A 26,738-nucleotide genomic window follows, 5' to 3' on the forward strand; every position below is an offset into this window, starting at 1 on the left:
GTCCCTCGACTCTTATAACTGCCATCTGGTTTCTGTACAAATTGTAAATAGCCTTTCGCTCCCTGTATTTTACCCCTGCCCCCTTTAGAATTTGAAAGAGAGTATTCCAGTCAACATTGTCAAAAGCTTTATCTAAGTGTACAAATTCTAGAAACGTAGGTTTGCCTTTTCTTAATCTTTCTTCCAAGATAAGTCGTAAGGTCAGTATTGCCTCACGTGTTCCAACATTTCTACGGAATCCAAACTGATCTTCCCCCAGGTCGGTTTCTACCAGTTTTTCCATTCGTCTGTAAAGAATTCGCGTTAGTATTTTGCAGCTGTGACTTATTAAACTGATAGTTCGGTAATTTTCACATCTGTCAACACCTGCTTTCTTTGGGATTGGAATTATTATATTCTTCTTGAAGTCTGAGGGTATTTCGCCTGTCTCATACATCGTGCTCACCAGATGGTAGAGTTTTGTCATGACTGGCTCTCCCGAGGCCATCAGTAGTTCTAATGGAATGTTGTCTACTCCCGGGGCCTTGTTTCGACTCAGGTCTTTCAGTGCTCTGTCAAACTCTTCACGCAGTATCTTATCTCCCATTTCGTCTTCATCTACATCCTCTTCCATTTCCATAATATTGTCCTCAAGTACATCTCCCTTGTATAAACCCTCTATATACCTTTCTGCCTTCCCTTCTTTGCTTAGAACTGGGTTGCCATTCATACAAGTGGTTCTCTTCTCTCCAAAGGTCTTTTTAATTTTCCTGTAGGCAGTATCTATCTTACCCCTAGTGAGATAAGCCTCTACATCCTTACATTTGTCCTCTAGCCATCCCTGCTTAGCAATTTTGCACTTCCTGTCGATTTCATTTTTGAGACGTTTGTATTCCTTTTTGTCTGCTTCATTTACTGCATTTTTATATTTTCTCCTTTCATCAATTAAATTCAATATTTCTTCTGTTACCCAAGGATTTCTATTAGCCCTCGTCTTTTTACCTACTTTATCCTCTGCTGCCTTCACTACTTCATCCCTCAGAGCTACCCATTCTTCTTCTACTGTATTTCTTTCGCCCATTCCTGTCAATTGTTCCCTTATGCTCTCCCTGAAACTCTACAACCTCTGGTTCTTTCAGTTTATCCAGGTCCCATCTCCTTAAATTCCCACCTTTTTGCAGTTTCTTCAGTTTCAGTCTGCAGTTCATAACCAATAGATTGGGGTCAGAATCCACATCTGCCCCAGGAAATGTCTTACAATTTAAAACCTGGTTCCTAAATCTCTGTCTTACCATTATATAATCTATCTGAAACCTGTCAGTATCTCCAGGCTTCTTCCATGTATACAGCCTCCTTTCATGATTCTTGAACCAAGTGTTAGCTATGATTAAGTTATGCTCCGTGCAAAATTCTACAAGGCGGCTACCTCTTTCATTCCTTCCCCCCAATCCATATTCACCTACTATGTTTCCTTCTCTCCCTTTTCCTACTGACGAATTCCAGTCACCCATGACTATTAAATTTTCGTCTCCCTTCACTACCTGAATAATTTCTTTTATCTCGTCATACATTTCAGCTATTTCTTCATCATCTGCAGAGCTAGTTGGCATATAAACTTGTACTACTGTAGTAGGCATGGGCTTTGTGTCTATCTTGGCCACAATAATGCGTTCACTATGCTGTTTGTAGTAGCTAACCCGCACTCCTATTTTCCTATTCATTATTAAACCTACTCCTGCATTACCCCTATTTGATTTTGTATTTATAACCCTGTAATCACCTGACCAAAAGTCTTGTTCCTCCTGCCACCGAACTTCACTAATTCCCACTATATCTAACTTTAACCTATCCATTTCCCTTTTCAAATTTTCTAACCTACCTGCCCGATTAAGTGATCTGACATTCCACGCTCCGATCCGTAGAACGCCAGTTTTCTTTCTCCTGATAACGACGTCCTCTTGAGTAGTCCCCGCCCGGAGATCCGAATGGGGGACTATTTTACCTCCGGAATATTTTACCCAAGAGGACGCCATCATCATTTAATCATACAGTAGAGCTGCATGTCCTCGAGAAAAATTACGGCTGTACTTTCCCCTTGCTTTCAGCCGTACGCAGTACCAGCACAGCAAGGCCGTTTTGGTTAATGTTACAAGGCCGGATCAGTCAATCATCCAGACTGTTGCCCCTGCAACTACTGAAAAGGCTGCTGCCCCTCTTCAGGAACCACATGTTTGTCTGGCCTCTCAACAGATACCCCTCCGTTGTGGTTGCACCTACGGTACGGCCATCTGTATCGCTGAGGCACACAAGCCTCCCCACCAACGGCAAGGTCCATGGTTCATGGGGGGGTTAATGAACCTACTGCAGAAAAACTTGCGTTGTATTACAACCACGAAGGTACAGTGAGATTAAAAGCAATCTCTCAAGATCAGTACTTAGGGTAACGCATCAGCTAGTAAAAGCCTCTTCGATTTCTCTCACCAACTAGAAATGTCTTACTAAATCAGAACTGGTCCCATCAAGATTGTGTGGTATACCAAAAATTCACAAACCCGTCATTCCATTAAGACCAGTTGTTAGCGCTGTGGACTGTTCGACAAGCGTGACTGCCAAATACCTGGACAGTCTTCTACAGACCTCTGTAGCAAAAAAAGACGTATAAAAGGTTCAGTTCATTATACAAAAAATAGAATCCTTCATGTCCATCAGATATTAGCCCACTTAGACGTTCTATTACTGCTTACTATAGTTGCTCTTAATAAAACGATGTCACATATGGAATTTACACTCTTAGACAAAAAAAGGAACACTCCGTGAAGGAAATATCCGAAAGATACAGACAGTTGTAGTTGTGCTGTACATGAGCAGACAAACAAGTGGATGACTTATTCAAGAGGGAAGCTTAACAAGTTAAGTAAGTGAATAATGCGTCCTTATGTAAGCAATTTTTCATCTTGACATTGATTGACAGAGTTGTTGGATGTCTCCCTGAGCAACATCATGCCATATTTTGTCCAAATGCTGCGGTAGATCATCAAAATCCCGACCTGGTAGGACGTCCCTGCCTATATTGCTCCAATTATTCTCAATTGGGAAGAAGTCTGGCAACCTTGCTGGCCAAGGTAGGGTTTGGCAAGTCCAAAAACAAATAGTAGAAACTCTCCCCATATGCGAGAGGGCATTATTTTGGAAAAAAGTTAGCCAAGAATGGCTTACCTTGAAGGCAGCAAAACGGGGTGTAGAACAGCGTAGACGAACTGCTGTGCTGCAAGGGTACCACAAATTAAAACCAAAGAAGTCCTGCTGTGAAACTGGAAGGAACAGCTCATCAGCCGAGCAAGAAAAATCCCTATCGTTGGTTTTGTTATATTGATGACACTCATACTTCGTTATATAGCCTCATGGACAAAAAGAACACAGAATTTCTAAACTTTCCGAATGATATTAGTTATAATATAAAATCCAGTATAGAAAAAGAGAAAGAAGTTGAAATATTTTAGAATGTACGGCTACTTAGAAAATCCACATATGTTAGGCACAGAAGGTCTGCAAAAACCTCACTCACACATGTGGATACATTCACAAAAATTCCAGTCATTGTCCCAAACTGAAAAGAGCAGTAATGAGAACATTGGTGGGCTGGGCTTAAATAAAGTGTCACCACAGTAGTTGGAGGAACACTCCGACCATTTAAACACTACTTTCAGAATAAAAGATTAATCTGAGAAAGAGATAAATAGGGCAATAAGTCCATAAAGGTATGGAGCTTCTCATGAAGAAGAACCAAAGATTTACTCCCATTCGTAAAAGCAGTCATGGTTCACATGATCAGAGTACGAGGAATACATAGTGTTGATGCAGTGTTTATACGAATTACGAAGGAGCGTGAATGTTTCGAACACTGTAAAGAATGTACGGCCAGCACTTGCCACAGGAGGAATATATAAATTGTCTTGCGCACACAGTCAAGCACACATGTGTAGTGCAAAGAGAAGTAAAGATTTCTTGCTTAAGGAACAGAAGAGCAGTTGTCATCTGCGAAATAGCAATAAATCGGCAGTTGCAGAACATCCACTGGGACCAGGGAAACTAAAAATTCGTCTCTGCGATACGGAACCAATATTACTGTGCTTGAATTTACAGAGAGGGCATTCAAATTCCAAAGCACGAAAGCAACTTTAACGGAAAGAAGAATGAGAGAAATTAGACTAGTTGCTGGCCTCAGTGCCGAATACAGAAACCAGCGCCAAGTGTTCCCCAGCAGAAGCTCGACAACACACGCACTCGTGACTCTGCGCTCTTAAGCAACCGTCAGACGGCATCACAGCCCGACTGTGGCAGGGATCCGAACAAACAGTTCAGCTTGTAGAGTTTATAGAAGTTTCAAACTGCTGCCTGAGCCTTTATAGCCTCTGAAGATGTCTCCAGCATTTGGAGACGAAACGTTAGAGACCTTTCCATTTTTTTTTTGAGTCATCTGTCTTCTCATTCGTTTGATGTGGTCCACTACAAATTCCTCTCCTATGCCAACCTCTTCACCTCAGAGCAGCACTTGCGACCTACGTCCTCAATTATTTGCTGGATGTATTCTCCAATTTCGTACCATGGAAGTCATTCCCTGATGTCTTAGCAGATGTCTTATCATTGTCTCCCTTCCACATATTCCTTTCCTCTTCCATTCTGCGCAGAACCTCCTCATTCCTTACTTTGTAAGTTGACCTAATTTTCAGCATTCGTCTATAGTACATCATCTCAAATGCTGTGATTCTCTCCTGTTCCGGTTGTCCCACAGTCCATGTTTCACTACCATTCAAGGCTCTGCTCCAAATGTACATTATCAGAAAATTCTTCCTCAAATTAAGGCCTATGTTTGATACTAATAGACTTCTCTTGGTCAGGAATGCCTTTTACGCATGTGCAAATCTGCTTTCGATTTCTTCCTAGCTCCATCTGTCATCGGTTATTTTGCTGCCTTAGTAGTAGAATTCCTTAATTTGATATACTTCGTGACAATTAATCCTGATGTTTTGTTTATCTCTGTTCTCATTTCTGCTACTTCCAACTCCATTCGTCTTTCTTCCACTTATTCTCAATCCATATTTTGTACTCATTAGACTGTCCATTCCATTCAGTCCATCATGTAATTCTTCTTCACTTTCACTTTCAGGACAGCAATGTCATCACCGAGTCGTATCATTCATGCCCTTTCAACTTGAATTTTAATCCCACTCCTGAACCTTTCTTGTATTTACATCATTGCTTCATCGATGTACATACTAAAAATACGGGGGAAACACTACATCCGTGCCTACATCCTCTTTAATCCGAGCACTTAATTCTTGGTGATCCACTCTTATTATTCCCTCTTGGCTTTTGTACATATTGTGTATTACCCGTCGCTCCCTACAGCTTACCCCCGTTTGTTCAGAATTTCTAACACGTTGCGCCATTTTACATTAGTCAACGCCTTTTCCAGGTCGACAAATCCTATAAACGTAACTTTATCGTTCTTTAGTCTTGCTTCTGTCACCGACAGCAACGTCGGAATTACCTCTCTGTTGCATTTACCTTTCCTAAGGCCAAATTGATAACTCATCCTCAATTTTCTTTTCCATTCTCCAATATATTACTTTTGTCAGCAATTTGGATGCATGAGCTGTTCGATAATTGTCGCACTTGTCAGCTCTTGCAGTGTTAGGAATTGTGTGGATGATATTTTTCCGAAAACTAGATGGTATGTCGGCGGACTCATACATTTTACACACTAACGTGAGTAGTCGCTTTGTCGCCAGTTCCCCCCAATGATTTTAGACATCGTGATGGAAAGTTATCTATCCCTTCTGCCTTATTTGATCTTAAGTCCTCCAAAGCTCTTTTAAATTCTGATTCTATTACTGGATCTCCTATCTCTTCTAAATCGACTCTTCTTTCTTCTTCTATCACATCAGACAAATCTTCCCTCCTCATGGAGGCCTTCAATGTACTCTTTCCATATATCCACTTCCTCCTCCTTTTTTGACGGTGAAATTCCCACTGCACTCTTCATGTTACCACCCTTTGCTAACAATTTCACTCAAGGTTGCTTTGACATTCTTATGCGCTGACTCAGTCCTTCCAACAATCATTTCTTTTTCGATTTCTTCACATTTTTCAGGCAGCCATTTCGTCTTAGCTTTCCTACCCATCCTGTCTATTTCATCCCTCAGGACTTGCATTTCTGTATTCCTGAATTTCCCTGAACATTTTTGAACTTCCCTCTTTCATCATGGGTAATAAAAGAAATACTTCAGTTACTTATTTTAATTCCCATGGTTTCTTCGCAGTTACTTTCTTTGTACCTATGTTTCTCTTTCCAACTTTTGTTATTGTCATTTTCAGAGATACCCATTCCTCTTCAAGTGGACTGCCTACTGGGATATTCCTTGTTGCTGTATCCATTGCCTTGCAGATCTTCAAGAGTATCTCGTCATTCCTTAGAACTTCTGTAACTGACACATTTGCGTATCGATTCTTTCTGACTTATCTCTTAAACTGCAACGTACTGTTTATCATTACTATATTGTGATATGAGTCTATATCTGCTCCTGCGTATGCCTTACAATCCACTATATCAGTTCGGAATCTCTGTCGGACCATGATGTAATCTAACTGTAGTTCCCCATATCACCCAGCCTTTTCCAATTATACATCCTCCTCTTGGGACTAAGAGTATTCGCTATTACTAGCCGAAATTTATTACAGAACTGAGTCCGTCTTTCTTCTCTCTCATTCCCTATCCCAACCCCACATTCTCCAGTAACCATTTCTTCCACGTTTTCCCCTACAACTGCATTCCAGTCGCCCATGAGTATTGGGAGTTTCATCTCCCTTTACGTACTGTATTACCCTTTCAGTACCTTCATATACTTTTTCTGTCATCTTAAGCTTCCGACGTCGGCATGTAGTATCTGAACTATCGTTGTCGGTGTTGGTTTGCTGTCTATTGTGATAAGCGTAACTGTATCACTGAACTGTTCACTGTAACACACTCTCTGCTCTACCTTCCTAAAGAATCCTACTCCCGTTATACTGTTTTCTGCTACTGTTGATATTACCATAATAGCAGGCCAAAATACTACAGTCCCGCCCCACAGCAGAACCCATGGATAGAGACCTGCACCGGTGCCTGGTCACCTACACAGCCTTGCACGACGAGCCCCAGTCGACGTTCGAAACCTGTGCTCGCCGGTGAACACAAGGCCACTCCACTGATCCAGGTTCCGTTTCACGTGTCCCCTTAGGCAATTTCTTCGCACTCCAAGGTCCCAGGTAGTTGTTTACTGTTGTGGTCGCCTAGTGACCACATTCATCTAGTGGAACTGGCTACTTACTGACTGTGTCGACAAGCCTCCAAGTTGACACCAAACAGAGGGAGTACTTTTACAGATAGAGGCTCCAGCAAAACACAAGCGGAACTGAGCCCACAGAGTTCTACCTCCATGATGCAGAGGCACACAGGCAGTCATATGTGCCCCTGGATAGGACCAAAATTTCCTGCAGCTACTTCCTTAATTACCTTGGTGCCTCCCTCTTCCTGTCACTGTCATTTATGCAGCACTGCGCGGACCTGTGAAAGTCGTTTGGTTCTATTCTAAATCAACTGCACTACATTCCTGCAAAAAACTGTGGAGCAAATGTAGACAAACAAAACAACGCTGCAATTTCTCTTGGTTATTCAGCTGTCGCATATTGTGCTAAAGCGTGGGAGAATGGCACTCATACAGTTAAGACGTAAGGAGCCATGTCGACTATTAATGACATTGCTACAACAGCTCCCACTTAGGGGTTGCATGTTCTGTCAAATTTTGTCCCTGCTAATCTCACAATCAAGGATGCCAAGGTACTAATTCCTAAGACAGGGTGCAATAAGTATTGAGTCCAACTGAGTAAGGTAGCGCAGTATGGTCTTTCTTGTCACGAAAGACCAAGATTCAACCTCATCCAAATGGCACAGGAGAGACATGGCAACGTCTTGAAAACGTGGTATTATAGTGGAAGTGCTGCTCGTGACTATGACGCCAAGGAGCAGACGGTGAGCCATGTTGTGGGGGAGCGCCCACTCCATGCCTTTGAAGGCGGTCTGCTGTGCTTGTCCAATCATAGTTCTGGCTGCATGTTTGTATGTGAATTCTTGTATTTCATCAGAAATGATCAGTTCGCCAGAATATGTTAGCAGACTCTCATACCAGCCGTAATGTACGCAACAATTCCTGTGTGACACCTCGATTCGTCTCTAATGGGCTGGCGACCTCTATCAATGGGAAACGTAAAATCTGGAGAAGGGCAAGTTCAGTTTAGTTTTCACTATTCTAGTCTACAAAATACAGTCAAGTTTCAGAATATCATCTGTGACATAAGCTGACTCCATTTTATTTTGAAAGGTTGAACAACATGGAATGGAACATGACAACGCTGCAAGCGGATGATCTGAGGCATCATATCCTGTCGCAGCCAGCGCGTGCTGTTCGACGCATCAGAAGAGCCATGGCCGGCAGGGTCAGATGTGAGAGGCAGCGTAATTTTCAGATTAACTGGTGGAATAAATCTGGTGAGTATATTATTTGGAAGTTCGTTATTGTTAAATAAAGTGTAATGTGCTCATTTAGGTATTCTATAAAAACTCTCGTCGATGCGTATGAACACATGATGATGGAGTTGCACCACATTTGAAAATTCAGTCCTAATGACAGTGCATAGAAATAAAAACATAAGAACTAAATAATAATCACACTGGAGAAAAGAAACAGTTGTCTAATCACAACCGATTGCATCTAACAAGAGAAGATGACCAACCTGGTCTCACATACAAAACGCACACTTGCCAGGTGTGAGCCCCAGCTGTCTATGTCGCGCGGAGATTTGGGCCACGATTATGACTGTACGCAGTTAAGACCTTCTGACCACATAGGTTTTTAACGCCCTTGTTCCACTTGTTTCTGGCACGCTCCGCTGCGGCCGCCCATTGTCGGAGCTCGAACTTCTGTACGGTACGGTGAGTAAGAGGTTCGCGTTTATAGTGCCGGTCAACCGACGAGCGACAGTGTGGCACTTCCAGGAGCAGTATACAGTGACGGTCAAATTGCCACGTTTAAACGTCAAAGCTCGCGACAGTTGTGACCGGTAAGCGTCGTTATATGTGGCTATTCGACTAACTCTTACACGAGGCAAAAGAAACTCTATGAGCGTTTCTTTGTGCTACTATTTGTACCTTGCGATTTAGTTGCGGCAGTCATAGAGAAGACCCGTTAAATGGAGAGAAGAATAGTTGATTGACGTTAGACTATTCTTTATGAGAGGATGGTGGAGACAATGATGACGATACCCTTTCACCACGATCATTTTCGTCAAACAACTTCATTGGCACAATGCGACGGAGACGTAAAATCACGAACTGACTGTTTAGGAAGCTTGCTTTGAAGAGCTAATATTGTCAGATTTCACCTTGCCTCTGTCCGTAACAGAGATCTGTGTGTGTGTGTGTGTGTGTGTGTGTGTGCGTGTGTTTTATGAAAAACTGCTGCAGAATATGTCCTAAAATATTGCTAAACAGTGTTGACCATATATGCGCATGGCATTGAAATACTATCTGCTCATATTGCTTACCCGTTTTTCACGTTAAATAACATGTGTTCTACTTGAAGAACAAAGTTTCGAAACACATGGGGCAGACGTGACCGGCTCCACACACGTCTTCCCACACTTGCGACATGAAGCGGGTCTGAGGGCTCTGGACGTCACCCCGCTGCACAGTACTCTGCACTCGTGCATCAGGCAGCTGCGGTGGGGCGGAGCCAGTGGCAGGCAACCCGCACCTACAGAACTTTAAAAACTCTGAATTCAAAACGTCTAAAATGAGTATTATCTTAAGTATGGCCATTTATTTTAAGAGAGGGCGGGTGTTTGGTATCTAGGGTTGAGATCTCGCAAGTGTACGTTTTTCTCCTTACAAAAGAAGGTCGAGTTAGTTATGTTTATGTGGACGGTTACAAGTAATAAACATGAAGGTTGAGGACAGATTTCATTAGATGTCAGATAAGGAGAGATCATGCTGACACAGGAGTAGAGCACACCGCCTCTAGCCTCGACAAGGGCCTGAGTTGGCCGACAAACAGAGTCCACGAGTCTCTCCAGTTGTGTCGTGTTCAGCTGACGTCACTCAACAGGTCCCGTAGAGCCGCCAGACCGCAGGGACGTTGAGACCGCCGCTGTCCACACGCTGGAGCCAGACATTTGCTGTGAGGCTGAGACCGGATGGCTTAGCGGGCATGTCGGGATGCGGCAGGACGGCTGAGTGTTCGGTCGTCCAGCCAGGAGCGTGTCCACGTGGCCTGTGAACACGGCTGCTGTCTTGGGAGTGTCCCCAGGGTACTCAGCATGAAGGTAGCGCACAGGTCCGGATTAAAAAATCACTATGCGATGTGATGCGATCTAGACTGCTCGCTCACTAAACTTCAGCACAGATCTCAGACACGTGACGTTTTAACACTCCCGTTCATTGTCGTTGCGATAAAGGTGACAATGCAGGAAGGTACTGTAACTTTTACGAAATTTTTAGACCTTTAATGCCATACGCTACAGAGCGTACGGGGATCCACTACACGATGCCAACCCCAGCAGAACAGACACTAAGAGTCGCAAGAAACGACAGAGCCCGTGTCCTTGGCAATAGTGTAATGCGCGTTATAAAAAAGTAGCGGAATTTGGCACATTGTGTACATTTATTTACTTCTTTATGCGTTTATTCCACCTGATAAAATTAAGGCATTCGTGCACTCTCTTACATATAACCTGACATCTCAATGAGTCAACATTACGACATGCGAAGTACACGAGCAGCACACGGTAGTGATAATTATACTACTTCTGCTAATAACAACAACAACAACAATGGAGACACATAAGAACACACGTTTCTCTTGATGGGACATGCACAACTGTTGATACACATCCCAGTGATAAAATCAACTGCTGATGTACAATTTTGCAACTGTAGCAGGTATTATCACTGATGACAGAAATTAATGCATGGGGTTTCATAAATTCCACATGTTATGCTTTATATCAGAATACACATACTACAAAATTGTAGCTCTGCATCTTTAAGTTGACTTAGATGTAAAGCAGTGTAACTGTTTCAAACTGTGGATGCATTACTTTTACATGTTTGTTCGCCTTTCTTTTAACAAATTACATAATGATAAAAATTTCTAAACTTTACGTACTGCAATTACATAACATTGTGGCTTCAGTACAAACAGTCATGATTGCACACGACGTTTGGCCTTGGAGCGGAGTGGAAGAGAGGGGATTCCTTTTCTCTCTCCCTCTGTCGCTCTTTGTTTTAACTCGCAACCGTCGGTAGCTATAGAAAACTCTCGCTTCCCCACGGGAGGTATGCTTCGAAAAGGATCGAGGCACAGGAAAGTTCCATCTGAGGTTACGTCCTGGCGAGACTCTTGTTAATACTCGTACATCTGTATTTATGGGAAGAATTGTCTGATTATCTATGTCTAGAAGTCGAAATCTATCGTTTTCTAAATCCTGCTCTTCGATTGTGTGGCACACCTAGGGCCAGATATAAGCTCACATGTCAACTGAATTGCGATGAAGAGTGGATTGAAGTTTAAGAGAATGGTCTGGAAGAACAAAATGCGGAAAGGAGTGGGACACTAAAGTGAAAAGCAATCACGAAATTCATTTGAATTTCTCTTGGGCTGTAGATATTACGTTGATGAATACCACACAGGCAGTTCATTTGAACAGAAATGGACACCTATGAAAAGGGCATCGTAGAAATTGGACAAACAAAGATAGATATAAGGAACTAACGGAAAAGAAACCTTGGGAAACAGAAAAAAACACAGCAATTGATCAGCAAATCATTGGCGAAAGTGTCAACCAATAATTATTGAAGTTGGCGTCTAGAATATACGAGAATGGTGGTATACCATTAGACACAACCATGAAGATAAGAGCAGAAACTTGCAGGCCTATCGCACAACTAGCATAACACCTCATGTATGGAATTTGTCGACAGGACTAATATATACAGAGGAATGGAAAAGATAATAGAAAATATGATAGATGACGATCATTTTGACTGTCAGAAGGCTAATAGCATGAGAGGGTGGTACGTCTGATATTGTGACTGATAAGAGAAACAAAACTTGGAAAATAAAATGGCCACATTCATAGACCCTATAGACCTAGAAAAAGCATCCGGAAATGTAAGCTTCTGCAAGATGTTCGAAATATTGAGAAAAATGGGAGTAAGTTGCAAAGAAATACGGGTGATACGTACAAGAAACAAGAGGAAACAATAAGGTTGCATGACCAAGAACAAAATACTGCCCCATCTACCTACCAAAGCGTTTGGTATGTTCCATTCTTCACCGATTCTGCTGAGAACCTCATCATTTTTTCTTTTATCAGTCCATCTAATTTTCGACATTCTTCTCTAGCACCACATCTCAAACGCTTCGATTCTCTTCCGTCCCGGTTTTCCCACTGTCCATGTTTCACTTTCACAGAATACTGTGCTCAAAACTTAAGGGGTAGATTTTGGGAAAGTCACCCAGAACTGTGGGTCAGGGGAAACTTACTGTACGAGATGAGAAGGGAAGACTAATTGTTGAGGACTGCATCGGACGAGATTTGAAAACCTAAGAGCTTAAGACAAGGTGATATGCACGACAGAGATTACTGCTAAAACATTGATCACAAGTTATTAAGAGTGAGAAGGTAAGCACATTGTACATAACAGAGGTGGGATGGGGCGGTGAAAAATAAATGGGAATGACAATGAAAGATGCAGGAAACTGAAACGGAGTGAAGCAAAGAGTAGTTACAGTGATAGAAAGCTGGATGGCGAGAACCAAGGACACGTTGTAAAGTTAGTTCTCACCTACGGAGTCCTGAGATACTGGTGCCTGAGGGAGGAATCCAGGTGGTGAAACAGGCGCTGGTGTCACGAATGTCACGTTGTAGACCATGCTCTGCAACAGGATATTGTGAGTTACCAGTAAATACCCTCAGCCTATGCCCATTCATCCTAATTGATAATGTGATGGTAGTCATGCCTATGTTGAAGGCTAAACAGTGTTTACGCAGTAGCTGGAATATGACTTGTATCTTTTCGCAGCTGGCTCTCCCTTTGATATAATATGTTTTGCCAGTTACAGGGCTATTATAGGAGGACACACTCTTGTTAACTCGAGATCAATGTTTTAGCAGTAATCTCTGTCTTGTATATTCCCCTATCTTCCACCTTTAAGCTCCCTGAATGCGGTCCCCAACATTCCTTCTCACCTTGTACGGTAAGTCTCCTCTGACCCGCAGTTCTGGGTGACTTTCCCAAAATCTACCCCTTTTCCCCCTTTTCCTAGACCTGTCCAGTCATTTTCCTTAACCCTTCTTCCTTCTGTTTCAACCCTTTTACCTGTAGAAGGAGCCACTGGCTCCAAAAGCTTGCCAATCACAACAGTTTCTATGTGTGTTCTCTGCCGCTGCTTCGTGAGTCGATTCTTTTATCTATCCTATTAAATAATTTTATCAATGATTGTTTGATTTCGTTGTTACAAAACTGACAGTTGATGTTAGTTGACTTCGTTTGGCCATGAACATCCTCTTTGAATGTTCTTCTCTACTCTTTATGTTCTCTTTCATTTTTCCATTATGAGTTAGTTTGTCCTTGGTTAAAATGGCTCTGAGCACTATGGGACTCAACATCTGTAGTCATTAGTCCCCTAGAACTTAGAACTAGTTAAACCTAACTAACCTAAGGACATCACAAACATCCATGCCCGAGGCTGGATTCGAACCTGCGACCGTAGCAGTCTCGCGGTTCCAGACTGCAGCGCCTAGAACCGCACGGCCACTTCAGCTGGCTACTTTGTCCTCAAGGTAGCAGAATTCTTTCAGTTCGTCTTGATCCTCGTCTACAATTCTGGCATTAAGTTGATCACTGATCTGATTTCTGCTAGACCTCATTAATTTAATCTTTCTTTCATTTAGTCTTAATTCGTAGAGTCTACCCATTAGATTGTTCATTCTATTCAACACTTCCTACAGTTACCTCTGACTCCCATTGAGAACAGCAATGACATCAGCTATTCCTGTCACTGATAACCTTTCAACATGAATTTTAATTCCATTTCTGAACCCCATTTTTATTTCCGTCATTGCTTCTTCGATGTACAGATTGAATCGTAGGGGCGATTAGATGTATGTCTTTTACCTTTCCTAACCTAATCTGTTTGTTATTGGTCTTCCTACTTTATCCTCTTGTTTGATGTACAAATTGCACGTAACCCTTCTTTCCCTAGAGGTTACACCCATTTTCCTTAGAGTTTCGGAAATCCTGCAACATTTTAAATTATCGTACGATTTTTATCTAACTACAAATCCTACGGACATGCCTAGATTTTCCTTAAGTCTCGCTTTAACCATCAGTCGCCAACTGAGAAGTCCTTCGCTGATGCCTTTATCTTTCCTAAAACCAAATTGATCGTCATCTAGCACTTCCTCAATCTACTTTTTCCTCTTATATACATATTCTTGTCAGCAACTTGAGTGTGAGAGCTCTTTAGGTAATTGTGCGGATGTCCTCGCACTTATGTGTCCTTCAACATACAGAACTATGTGAATGATATTCTCAAGAGATACTGATTGTTTATCTGGAGAACCAGTTTGAATAATAATTTGGCTTCCAAATTTCTGAACAATTTTCGAAATTCCTAAGAACTCTTCCACATGCCTTCCACATGATTTGATCGCGAGTCTTCCTAACCCCTGTTTGTTTCTGTGGGCTGGAGAGGTAGGCATCTCGACGGCCGCTGCTTCCCGTGACGTCTCACGAGGCCACATGAGGACAGCGTCGACCTGACCGCCACAGGCAAAAGCGACTCCCGCCGCTGAACACCACAGAGCGCCCTACACTATGCTGCTTGTGGTGTGGTGTCAGTGGTAGCCACAGATCTCAACCCAGGCTACATCGGTCTGTCTGTGATGGCTGGTGAACTTCTCCCAACCCGTTGCTATACATTCTGCAGTCGTTGCCCTACAGCCAGATGCCAGTGTAATGTGTCGGTACGATGCTCTCAAGTCCCTCATGCCGATGATTCGTTTTTTTTACAAAGTCATTAAGATGCACGTTCTTTGGACTTTCTCTTTTGCGATTTGCGCTGAGTAATTCCAATAGCATTAGGAACAGAACAAACATCGTGTACACACATCATTCTCCATCTGTAGCAATGTCTTTTTTGTACTGAAAATAGGCTCGCATAAGAACGAAATGCCAAAAATCTGACACAGGCATAAAAATAATGCAGTATTTTTCTTAAAGACGTTGTGTCTGCCATTAACTGTAACATTATTTGTTTTCACGACTACATTTTCGATCCTATGCCCTTTATACAGGTATACAGCAATAACCGAAAAGTGAAGTGCAGATGGCATGTATAGAACGCCACTATCATCCCATACATGAGGCAGTTATATTACAACAAATGCTAAAAACAGCACATCACTTCCATCGGGCCACTGGAGGTGTCAAAATTTACAAATCTTCTGACGTGTGTGTATATATATATAATTTTACATGTGTATTCTTTGTACCACACGTTATAAATCGCATTCACAACAACTTTCGTACTTGAATTGATCCGGTGGACAAATAAAAAGAAAAAGGAGTACAAAAAAAGAGATAATTGTGATGGGATGCATGTCACACATTACAGAACATTATGTCTATCATCATGTAATTGTAAAATGTACTGTTAATATGTAAGGTACTGTACCAGTACAAATGTAGTCATACATTTCCATGGTCCTCAGAAAGTTTAGGCCGAGAATGGCTTTTTCAGCTACACTTGCAAAACACCTTATTCAATTTTTTACTGAATTACTAAAATATATTACTTATGTTAAAATAAATACATCCTAAATATAAAAAGTTTATGAGTGGACATAATTCTTCCTCATTTCCATACATATCATACAACTCACGGGAAACGTTGTAAAGACTACTCATATTATAAAACCAGCATAGACACGATTCTGTGCAAATCGTTATGTCCTATGCTTGTCAGTAAGTCAAAGTCAAATAGCTACACTATACATTCTCATTTATGTTACTTTCTATTATTAGCACGTAAAACTGACTGGAATTTATCTCGAGGTCTCTTATTTCTTAAATCTGTCTTATTGTTGGGCAAGCTGTGTGGGTGATTTTTGAAATAGTTGTATATTTCCACTTCTTCAGGTATTTTGATACTTCTACCATTAGGTTAATTTTTATTACTGGATCTACGTTAGGTGATGGTGCTCCTCTCTCTTTGCTTGATGTGCTCTTTAAATTTGTCGCTGGAATATGAGCTTTGTAACGTCCGGTCAAGATGTCCGTGCTGTAACTCATAAGATTACTGACATTGTATATTGATCTAGTTTCAAAAGGTAAATGCTACCTGTATACACTTTGTGGGGGCAGAAAGTGAAAGCTGTGCTTCCTACAGAAGTCTGATCCACTGGCTTGTTAACCAGTCCGTCGTCTCCCCTCTTGTGCAGAACTGCAGGCCCATGTGGTTGCTTTCCGGGAACTCCACTCCAGCTACTGGCGGGACTTGGCGCAGCTGCTCTCACTCGGTGCGACCCAAACCTCGCAGCTGTTGGTTCCCCTCGCATTCGAACGTATGGTAAGTGGAGTTTTTTCCTCCTCTTATAAACTGTATTATACGTACAGGGGGTGAGAAAATGACACACACCACCTGGTCAGTTCTTGGAGAGTGTTTCCCAGTTTACCTTCTTCACACTCTAGCTATCTCTGGCTCTCCAGTTCTAATACTAACCATCTGGAAGAATTCTGAACCAACCTCTACTTCTGTGAGCCTTTTGGGGCTATGATGCAGGGAGGCTAAGCTCGGAATGGTTAGAGATCGAAGAAAATCGTCTGTATCTTTCTTTTCTCGTATGCGCTAGCTACTTCTTTAACAGATTCAGATAACTTTGCACCCAATACTGCTTTACAAGCTGAAGCATGTTAGCTTCATATTTAGTGGGGAGTGGTCTAGAGTCTGAGTGTGGCATTTCAAGTCACCATCAGCATCAATCTGCAGTTGGGGTCCACCAGTTAGCGCGTGTTGCGTCTGCGAGTGGCTTTGTTAAAGGCACTGCGATACTACAGTCACAACCAGAACATTTTATGAATGCGTCAAGGCCAATGAAAATCTCTGTCAGACTAACCTGAAACCGGATGCTGCTTTCTGAGAGCATTCATCTCAGTCGTTAGCCTTTCTGCACGTGTCTCGTGGCCTAACTCGAACCATTATCAAGTTTGAATTCTCTGTCTATGATTTATGAACACTACCACCAGTGATTTTCCCACTACCGAGAATAACAGCTATGTGGTCTTAACACATACACTGGACTCGCATTCGGGAGGACGACGGTTCAATCCCGTGTCCGGCCATTCTGATTTAGGGCACGGCCGACTTCCTTCCCCATCCTTCCCTAATCCGATGAGACCGATGACCTCGCTGTCTGGTCTCCTTCCCCAAACAACCCAACCTTAACACACAGAATGGCCACTGTGCATTATGACTGTTTGGATTCTGAAAGTAGTATACATGGAAAGCAAAAGGACGCAGTATGATCTGTGTCTTTGTGTAACTTTTGGTGGCGTATGTAGCAACTTGCCAGTCCCTAAAGTATCGTGTGAGCCTCATTTTCGATCCTTAGAGAAGAGAATTAGGCGATACCTGTTTTAGTGAACTGAAAAGGTTCTGAGTAGATTAAATCTTTTTTCTATAAATATTACGGATGTTTGCTGGATGGTAATTTCAAATATTGACAGTTGCGGGTTCCGCATTTAAGAATGGTTTCTGCCGACATCGTATCATGTCCTGTCATTGCATCTTGTTTTCGTTACCATCATCCATGCATTTCACTGCAGCAAAGGCAATTTACCTGATACGTATCCAATATTTTGTAGAGTTAGTACCTCACAGCTTGCGAGAATGTTTAAAGGACGACTTCTTTATTACATTTGCGGTGCAGATACGCTTCGTTGATCATACACTGCACCTGCTTAGGAAAAGTGTAATTGCGAAAAGTTATTCCGTGAAACCAATGTTGTACAGATAGTTTCGATTTAAAGACGCACTTTGCTTTCTGAATGAAACTTGAGTCTTCAGACAGCTGCAGCAGTCTTGAGTTATTCGTATTCGAGATAATTCCTCTCATGGTTCTTCACTGCAGCCCTGCAGAGTAGTACGGCAAAGCGTGCTGTGGCCCAGGTAACGACGCAGCTTACGATTTTGGGCTCTCACACAATACTGTGCACAAATATGTATGTATGTATGTTCAGAATAGTTCAAATGGCTCTGAGCACTATGGGACTTCTGAGGTCATCAGTCCCCTAGAACTTAGAACTACTTAAACCTAACTAACCTAAGGAAATGACACACATCCATGCCAGAGGCAGGATTCGAACCTGCGACCGTAGCAGTCGCGCGGTTCCAGACTGAAGCGTTTAAAACCGCTCGGCCACACCGGCTGGCATAGATTAGGTCTAGATGGCAGAAAGCGCAGTGGCGCCATTGCAAGGACGACGGATTCAACGTTTTGGAAGGTGCCGATACAAAAGTGTGCAGCACCTTCCAATTCACTGCTCCTGCACAACGAGGGAAATTCTGAATTTTATTTTTCGTTTTCTATACTGCTTATCGACGTACCGGTAAGAGTCGACTGCAGCCACGTGTCACCATTACAGTGATTCTGGGTCGGTCCGTACGCCGGACCCCCTACTGTGTGGACTCGGCCCGTGTCGCTCGCTGGCCTCCCTCGCCCTATGTTGTTGTGACGCCGACAGCCGGGCTGTCGGAAGCGCGAAGCGGCTCAGACCGCAAACGGGATGTTAGCTGCCCGCTGACCGCTAACCGCATGCTGTCACAGCGAGGACGTGACGCACGTCCCACACACACACGCGCGTAAACGCGTGGAGTATTCCTGGCGCACATCCGCAAAGCTGCACTTACGCAAATACGAATTGGAGGCGATAAATCGCGATACCGTCTAGAACCGGTCGGCCATGTATGTATGTATGTAAATTTAAAAAATATTGTATTCGAAAAGGATTTCTTTTTTCTCTGGCTCCTACCATCAATATAAAACAGATAAAGGAGGTATTTCATTCAAAAAATATGAAAAAGAAGAACAACTGTATTGTGAAAACAACTGAAAACTTTTTAATTTCCTTTTTTTCTCGTATTTGTGATATACGATTTGTGATATACGTAACAGTTTTGTTATTTCGTAATTGATTCATTACAATATACACAATCTTTTGTGAATAAGGTAATTTTTTAATTTCCAATGTCTATTAAACACTTATTAGTAACTCAGAGAGAGAGAGAGAGAGAGAGAGAGAAGTTTTCAGTGTGTACATACTTAGAACAGCAATGGCAGCTCAAAAACAATACACACACACACACACACACGCACGCACGCACCATAAACATATAAAATACTTTCTTTACACGGATGCATATTGTACATGTTCCACACGAAATATATACTCTCTCTCTCTCTCTCTCTCTCTCTCTCATACACACACACACACACACACACACACACATGGACGCACGCAGTGTGCAATGAAACATTCATAATCTCAAGCATGCAGTCAGAACTGTGACAAACAGTTCATCAAACTATTCCACACACACCCAGTCAAGTGGAACACCTTTTTACCTTTTTACTAACAAATAAACGCACCCAGACGCATCAGTAAATAGTCTGGGTGCAGCAGATTTCCACACCTATGCCCCCCGATGAACCACTTGTGATCGTGATAGGACACCCCTGCTTCCAGCTGGAATTGCAGTATATACCTCAGTATGTAACCTCAATCGAAAGGTCTCCTGATAAGCATTTGTGGTGCAGCGCCAGTGACCTAGAGGAGGCACCTGTTGAATTCCCTGAACGTGAAAGTCTTTCAGGCTGTGCAAATCACCGTGTCTGTCATGCAGACTTGTGGAATAGTCCAGCTCTACCTCTAGGATATATCCCTCAACAGCATCATCAGCAGCCTCATATTTGATCTCTTTCCTCAGTCTGGTGATTTCCCCTTTGGACATCCATGAGAGCCCTTGAAAAGGAAGACTTTGTTGCATGGTTTGCCTTTAGAGACAGTTTACATCCAGGTACAGGATGAAACTGAAATCGTCAGACAACCTGTACTCCCCCTCAATTATTTGCAAGTTATTTGCCTTGGCATACCTGCGCACACATTGGCAAAGTCACTCGTGGACCGCATGTTCCAGGAAGACATGCATCTCAACGTTGGTCAAGAATTCGCTGCTGGCTTGTGTCTTTCTTACCATGGCACCCCACGAAATCTCAGCCATATGCTACAGAGCTTCTCGAAGATGTTGCCGGTCAGATGTATATGGTGTTCATCATTTTACATGTTCTGATAAATCAGAGATGCCGAAGTCCTGCTGTTCATTCACCAAGTGCCCGTTCTTTCCATTCATTATGGAAATGCCTCTTAGTTTACTAGAGAATCCAGATATTCGTATGGAAAGACCCCTTCTCCGTCACAAGTTGAAACTCTTGAAACTCTACATCATCGAGATAAGTGGCTCCCTTTGCTAAGAATATCTCCAGGACGCGTTGGTTCAGCAAATTTCTAAAGAGACGTGAGCATGAAGCGTTGTGAATCCAGGAAGTGGTGTGATCCTCTGTGAAGCGGCATGTATTTGTCAACGGTGTCAGCAATGACACTGATCCTATCATCCTACTACCCAGACTCGTCAAAGTGCTGAACTAGAAAGTGGGCATCATGCTCGCTGAAATTGTGGAAAAGATGGCTGTGTGCTGTGGCAGTTGGTACTTAAAGTTACATGGGTTGTCAGCTGCACTCTGGGACTTCCCCGTTACGTGGCAACAGTCTGTACAGGGAGCTTCCTCACCTCTGTCCAGTCACAGTCCCCACATATAACGATCAGCTGCCTGCTTCTACAGTGCATCGTTCTCCTTCACGTTGGTCATGAGTACGATTTCACTATAAATGTTATAAACATCCCGTACAAGACTTTCAAGCTCAGTGAGCAGCCATCTCGCACTATCCCCTTGACATACGATTTTAATTTTAGTGCACAGAACTTGATGGGTAGCCACATATCGTATGCATCATTTTGTGACTGTGATACGGGAGGCAGAGGCACCACGTTCACACTGTACCACAGGAGCTAGGAGGCGCTCTAAATCGACGTAAACGACGAACGGACAGAAGTGTTGGTGAGAGGCATTCTTAAACTTCGAGAACCGTTTATCCTTGATAAGCATTTCAAGACCTATTGTTTCCTGCCTCTAGCAGTCAATCAGGTGTCTTTCAAGATACATGCTCTTGGTAAACGACTTGAGACATCTACAGCAAAAATATCTTGCACCTTTTTTGTTTTCATTTAAGAGGAACGTAGGTGGGACATGCATTTTATCCAAACATTGTATTGCTTATCGTCTTCAGAGATTAGCAGCAGGTCTACACTTTTTGGATGTTTCTCGGCTAATATGGACAAGAAGAAGGGACCACCTAATTTACGGTCGACTTCTTTGTCGATGTGCCACACAGCGTGTTAATGTTTGTCTTCTTCTTATGGCTTTCCTAGATATACGAGAAATTAGAACGTCAGTGGACATCTGGTGTTTGTTGTCTATCTGTATGCACTGTATTTTTTGGTTAATTTCTATCACTAGTGAGAAGCAACCATGGAAATCAATTTAAATTCCTCTCGTCATGATTCTGGGCATTAGGACATGCTTTTTGTTAGCAGTATATACTTTTGAACAGAGATGTAACTGGACCCCACAATAAGTTGATCAAAATCTTATGAACATAAATCAAGGCAGAGCATACAGCTGAGTGTCTTACAGGACTCCCTTTCCTGCATCTCAGAACAGTGACTCAGCATGACCACTGTAACCTCCCCACAAAAATTTAAAAGGTCAATAATTAAAAATGAAAATGGACATAGAGCTAAGTGTAACCTCCCCAGAGAAATTTTAAACACAATAATTGAATGTTAACCAGAATAGAACCTAATGCAACCTTCCAACAAATAAATTTAATGACAATGACAATTAAATAAAAACTAGCTATCTGACCCAAGTATAAGTTTCTCACAAAAAAATGAAAGTCAATTCAGTGATAATAAAATCTCAGTGACAATGAAAACACAAATAGACCGAAATGTCGATCTTAGGCCCTGTGCAATAATTAAACTCAAATTCTTACCTCAGTAAAACTGCATCTGCTGTTATTTTTTGCCGTAGCTTGGAGGAAATTCATTGCAAAAATTTTGAATTTAAGGGAAACTTTTCTTTAAGGAAATGGAAGGCAAATATTCTTTCAAAAAAGGATTCTTTGTTAAAGTGCTTGGTTTGAAAACAAAATTATTATTGGGGCGATTCATGAACAAATTAGCTACAATTACAATACATTATTAGCTGAGCGCAATGCTGCTTCTTTACCTTATTAAAAAAATATACCTCGTCCTGAATCTTGACCAGAGTGCCATGTCGACGCCCGCCGACTGCTCACACACAACTGAACTCTCTCGCAACTAGACCGCAACTACGTCATCTCGGACGCGCTACTACTTCCCAACTGCTAACTCGCAACAGAACTCTCTTGTAACTCGATCGCAAATGGACCGCAACTGAACTCAACTGTCGCGCGACTGCTACTCTCTCGCAACAGAACTGACTACATGCTCTCTGGTCAGAGATTCTGTGGCTCGCCATCGCTGCCTATGAAACGTACGCGTTTCACCACTCTGGTATCGACTCACCCCATGACGTCACGACAGCTCTCCCCCTAACTTGGACAACGCTCTTCTCCGCGACAACACGTCCAACTCCTAATAACTCTGCACACGAGAGGGAGAAAGAGACGCAGTTGATATCTAAGGAAGGAGAAATAAAAATCCGTATTCGTATAATAATAATAGTAATAAATTCTGAGTACTTACAAGTAAAACTGTTGTTGTGTTCATTACTGGAATACACTTCCAGCAACTCGTCATCAGTGGGCATGTTTGTCATTAAGGGCATATCCAGCATGGGTACTGGAGGAGGTGTATGACGTCGGCAGGGGAATGTGTCTGAAAGAATATGGACAAACCCAAACGAAACACAGGTGCAAAAGAACTAGTAGCTGGTGGTCGTGTCAAAACACCGATATTCGCATTGAGAAAATCTACAAACTAGAGCATCTCAAAAATAACAAACGAAAAATTTAATACTGTAGAATAAGCGATATCTGCCTCTGAACAATCGAAGTCGTCCCCCAGAGATCATCATCATAGTCATCATCATTATCAGCTGCTGGGTTCAGATCCCACAGCGAGTAACGCCTGCTCACACCTAGAAAAGAAGAAGTAGAACCCATAAGAATCACTTACACTACTAGCCATTAAAATTGCTACACCAAGAAGAAATGCAGATGATAGACGGGTATTCATTGGACAAATATTTTATTCTAGAACTAGAGTGACAGTGACATTCTAGGCAGTGATTACATTTTCATGGAATTTCGGTGCATAGATCCTGAGAAATCAGTACCCAGAACAACCACCTCTGGCCGTAATAACGGCCTTGATACGTCTGGGCATTGAGTCAAACAGAGCTTTGATGGCGTGTACAGGTACAGCTGCCCATGCAGCCTCAACACGATACCACAGTTCATCAAGAGTAGTGACTGGCGTATTGTGACGAGCCACTTGCTCGGCCACCATTCACCAGACGTTTTCAATTGGTGATAGATCTGGAGAATGTGATGGCCAGGACAGCAGTCCAACATTTTCTCTATCCAGAAAGGCCCGTACAGGACCTGCAACATGCGGTCGTGCATTATCCTGCTGAAATGTAGGATTTCGCAGAGAGAGGGTAGAGCCACGGGTCGTAAGACATCTGCAATGTAACGTCCACTGTTCAAAGTGCCGTCATTGTGAACAAGAGGTGACCGAGACGTGTAACCAATGGCACCCCATACCATCACGCCCAGTGATACGCCAGTATGGCGATGACGAATACACGCTTCCAATGTGCGTTCACCGCGATGTCGCCAAACACGGATGCGACCATCATGATTCTCTAAATAGAACCTGGATTCATCCGAAAAAATGACGTTTTGCCATGCGTGCACCCAGGTTCGTCGTTAAGTACACCATAGCAGGCGCTCCTGTCTGTGATGCAGCGTCAAGGGTAACCGCAGCCACAGTCTCCAAGCTGATAGTCCATGCTGCTGCAAGCGTCGTCGATCTGTACGTGCAGATGGTTGTTGTATTGCAAACGTCCCCATCTGTTGACTCAGGGATCGAGACGTGGCTGCACGATCCGTTACAGCCATGCGGATAAGATACCTGTCATCTCGACTGCTAGTGATACGGGGCACTTTGGATCCAGCACGGCGTTCCGTAGTACCTTCCTGAACCCACCTTTTCAATATTCTGCTAACAGTCATTGGATCTCAACCAAAACGAGCAGCAATGTCCCGATACGATAAACCGCAATCGCGATAGGCTACAATCCGACCGTTATCAAAGTCGGAGACGTGATGGTACGCATTTCTCCTCCTTACACGAGGCATCATATCAACGTTTCACCAGGCAACGCCGGTAAACTGCTGTTTGTGTATGAGAAATCGGTTGGAAAATTTCCTCATGTCAGCACGTTGTAGGTGTCGCCACCGGCGCCAACATTCTGTGAATGCTCTGAAAAGCTAATCATTTGCATATCACAGCATCTTCTTCCTGTCGGTTAAATTTCGCGTCTGTAGCACGTCATGTTCGTGGTGTAGCAATTTTAATAGCCAGTAGTGTATAAACAAAAACAGTATAGAAAATATGTATAGTTGCTTTCATCCTCAGCCAAGGTGACCATGATGAATGACATCACACCGTCGTTGGTAAACAGTGACAGCAGTGCGGCGTCATCATTGTTATCCAAGGTGCGCGGCCATGACTGCAGTCACCATCGTCGTCACGCATACCGCACGAGCGCTTGACTCCGATATCAGGGCTGGCTGGCAGTCGGAGAGAGAGCAAGACTGTGGTCGCCCCCCGCAGGGCTGTTTACAAAACCCTTCAGCCACGCAGCGTGCGCTGATCAGCAATTCAAGTCGCAATCCATCACGCTTCTTCTCTCCGCACTAACACTACTTACACATAGCGCATTGCGACAGTGCCCACCGTGTTGGTACACATTTGAACATGCCTCTCTCAACTTGCTACTACTCTCACTACTTACCAAGCGGGGACGCAAGGCAGCACAAACGGGTTTATTTCTCGTAAGAAGAAGAACTTCCACATATTAAACGAGTGGGATTGTGCTGTGACAGAAACGCACGAAATGGAATATGCTGGCTGCAAGTAGCTGCTGATCGGTTACGTTTTGAGTGACACATTGCAGAAACTTGGGAAATCATCTCGACAGTTCTCCAAAAAGAGTGTAGATGTCGCCTGGTAAATAAACACAGCTGACAAAAGAACTGTAAAAAATGAGCTCGGGAGTATCTAAACAAGTACAAAAATTTTATTAAGAAAGTAATATTTGCACATATCTGCAACACAAGTAAATCCATTTTTCTCTCCACCACCGTACACTTGCCTAAGGTGTCTGACTGACATACAGTTGAATGATTCCAAATTCAGGATGGCAGTGTTCTTGAAAATATCCCACATTCATACCAACACCTCACGACCTTTGACTGCATGACGCTCTCTCTGTGATCACAGTTTCGGAGTGATGTCAGCATATCCTCACAGGTCATTCCTGTATCGTGGCGGCTACTGCGATAGTGGAATCGAGCCAGTCACGCTACTGTCTTCCAAGACATGTCACACTGCATTGTTCTGAGCAGCTGGGCAGAAGTGACAACTGTGTAGAAACTTGTCGAAACACAGACTGAGTCGATGCGTGTGACAACAGCTACATCTTTAATCATCCTTAAACATTAAGCAGCCGCACTCGTCGTGGAGGCCTCGCCCGTGAGCAACAATGTTGTACCAGGAGGCAGGCAGCTTGGACCCTGGCAAGCAGGTCTTCAGCTGTATCTACAGGTGTTTCGTACATAACCTCAGAGAATGAGGTCTAGTGTTGTAAGATCCAGCGATCGCAATGGCCATCAGAGAGGACCCCCCCCCTTTCCAGTCCTACAATGAGTGTGAGTATTCTTCAGGTGCTTGCAAACATTAACAAAGTGGAATGATCTTGGATAATGCCCTAAAATACCTTGACTGAGAATCTTTGCTGTTGGCCTCCGATATGGGTGGCGTGGGTGTTGTCCTCATTCTAGATCTGCCTGTTTGGCTTTTGAAAACAACATCACGCTTGAATGAGGCCTCATCCACAAACAATACAAACTGTATGAAGTTGGACAGTACAGCGCTGTGAACGATACCGGATTGACACAAGCAGACATAGGGTTCAAAATCCGTTTGTCCCAGTGCTTGCACATTTCACCTTTGATTACTCATTGTGCACTGTACACAGCAACACACCTCACCATGAACACGACACAAGCTATCTGATGCAATGGACAGCTGACAGCAGGGTCAGTGGTGTGCTTGCGGCACAGGTTAATGCGCCACTGCGATGCTTGAGTGCTACGAGCCTAGTTGTGTACAGTAGGTCCGTTTGGTGGTCAGGTGTCTACACTG

At 43.1% G+C, this 26,738-nt stretch overlaps 2 protein-coding genes across 2 annotated transcripts in view; one reads left to right on the forward strand and one right to left on the reverse strand.

Moving 5' to 3' along the window:
* The window catches only part of LOC126213515 (poly [ADP-ribose] polymerase tankyrase-1-like), a 586,304-nt gene that overhangs the window by 462,764 nt on the left and 96,802 nt on the right, over positions 1-26,738 (reverse strand). The gene's annotated exons all lie outside the window — the stretch shown is intronic.
* The window catches only part of LOC126213513 (uncharacterized), an 84,151-nt gene that overhangs the window by 25,029 nt on the left and 32,384 nt on the right, over positions 1-26,738 (forward strand). The window contains exons 3-4 of the mRNA XM_049941345.1: positions 8,400-8,566; positions 16,582-16,709. Of these exons, the coding sequence (XP_049797302.1) occupies positions 8,400-8,566; positions 16,582-16,709 (295 nt within the window). The remainder of the gene's footprint in view (positions 1-8,399; positions 8,567-16,581; positions 16,710-26,738) is intronic.

Source organism: Schistocerca nitens, chromosome 11, assembly GCF_023898315.1.
Source record: "Schistocerca nitens isolate TAMUIC-IGC-003100 chromosome 11, iqSchNite1.1, whole genome shotgun sequence".
In the NCBI taxonomy this organism is placed as follows: Eukaryota; Metazoa; Arthropoda; class Insecta; order Orthoptera; family Acrididae; genus Schistocerca; species Schistocerca nitens.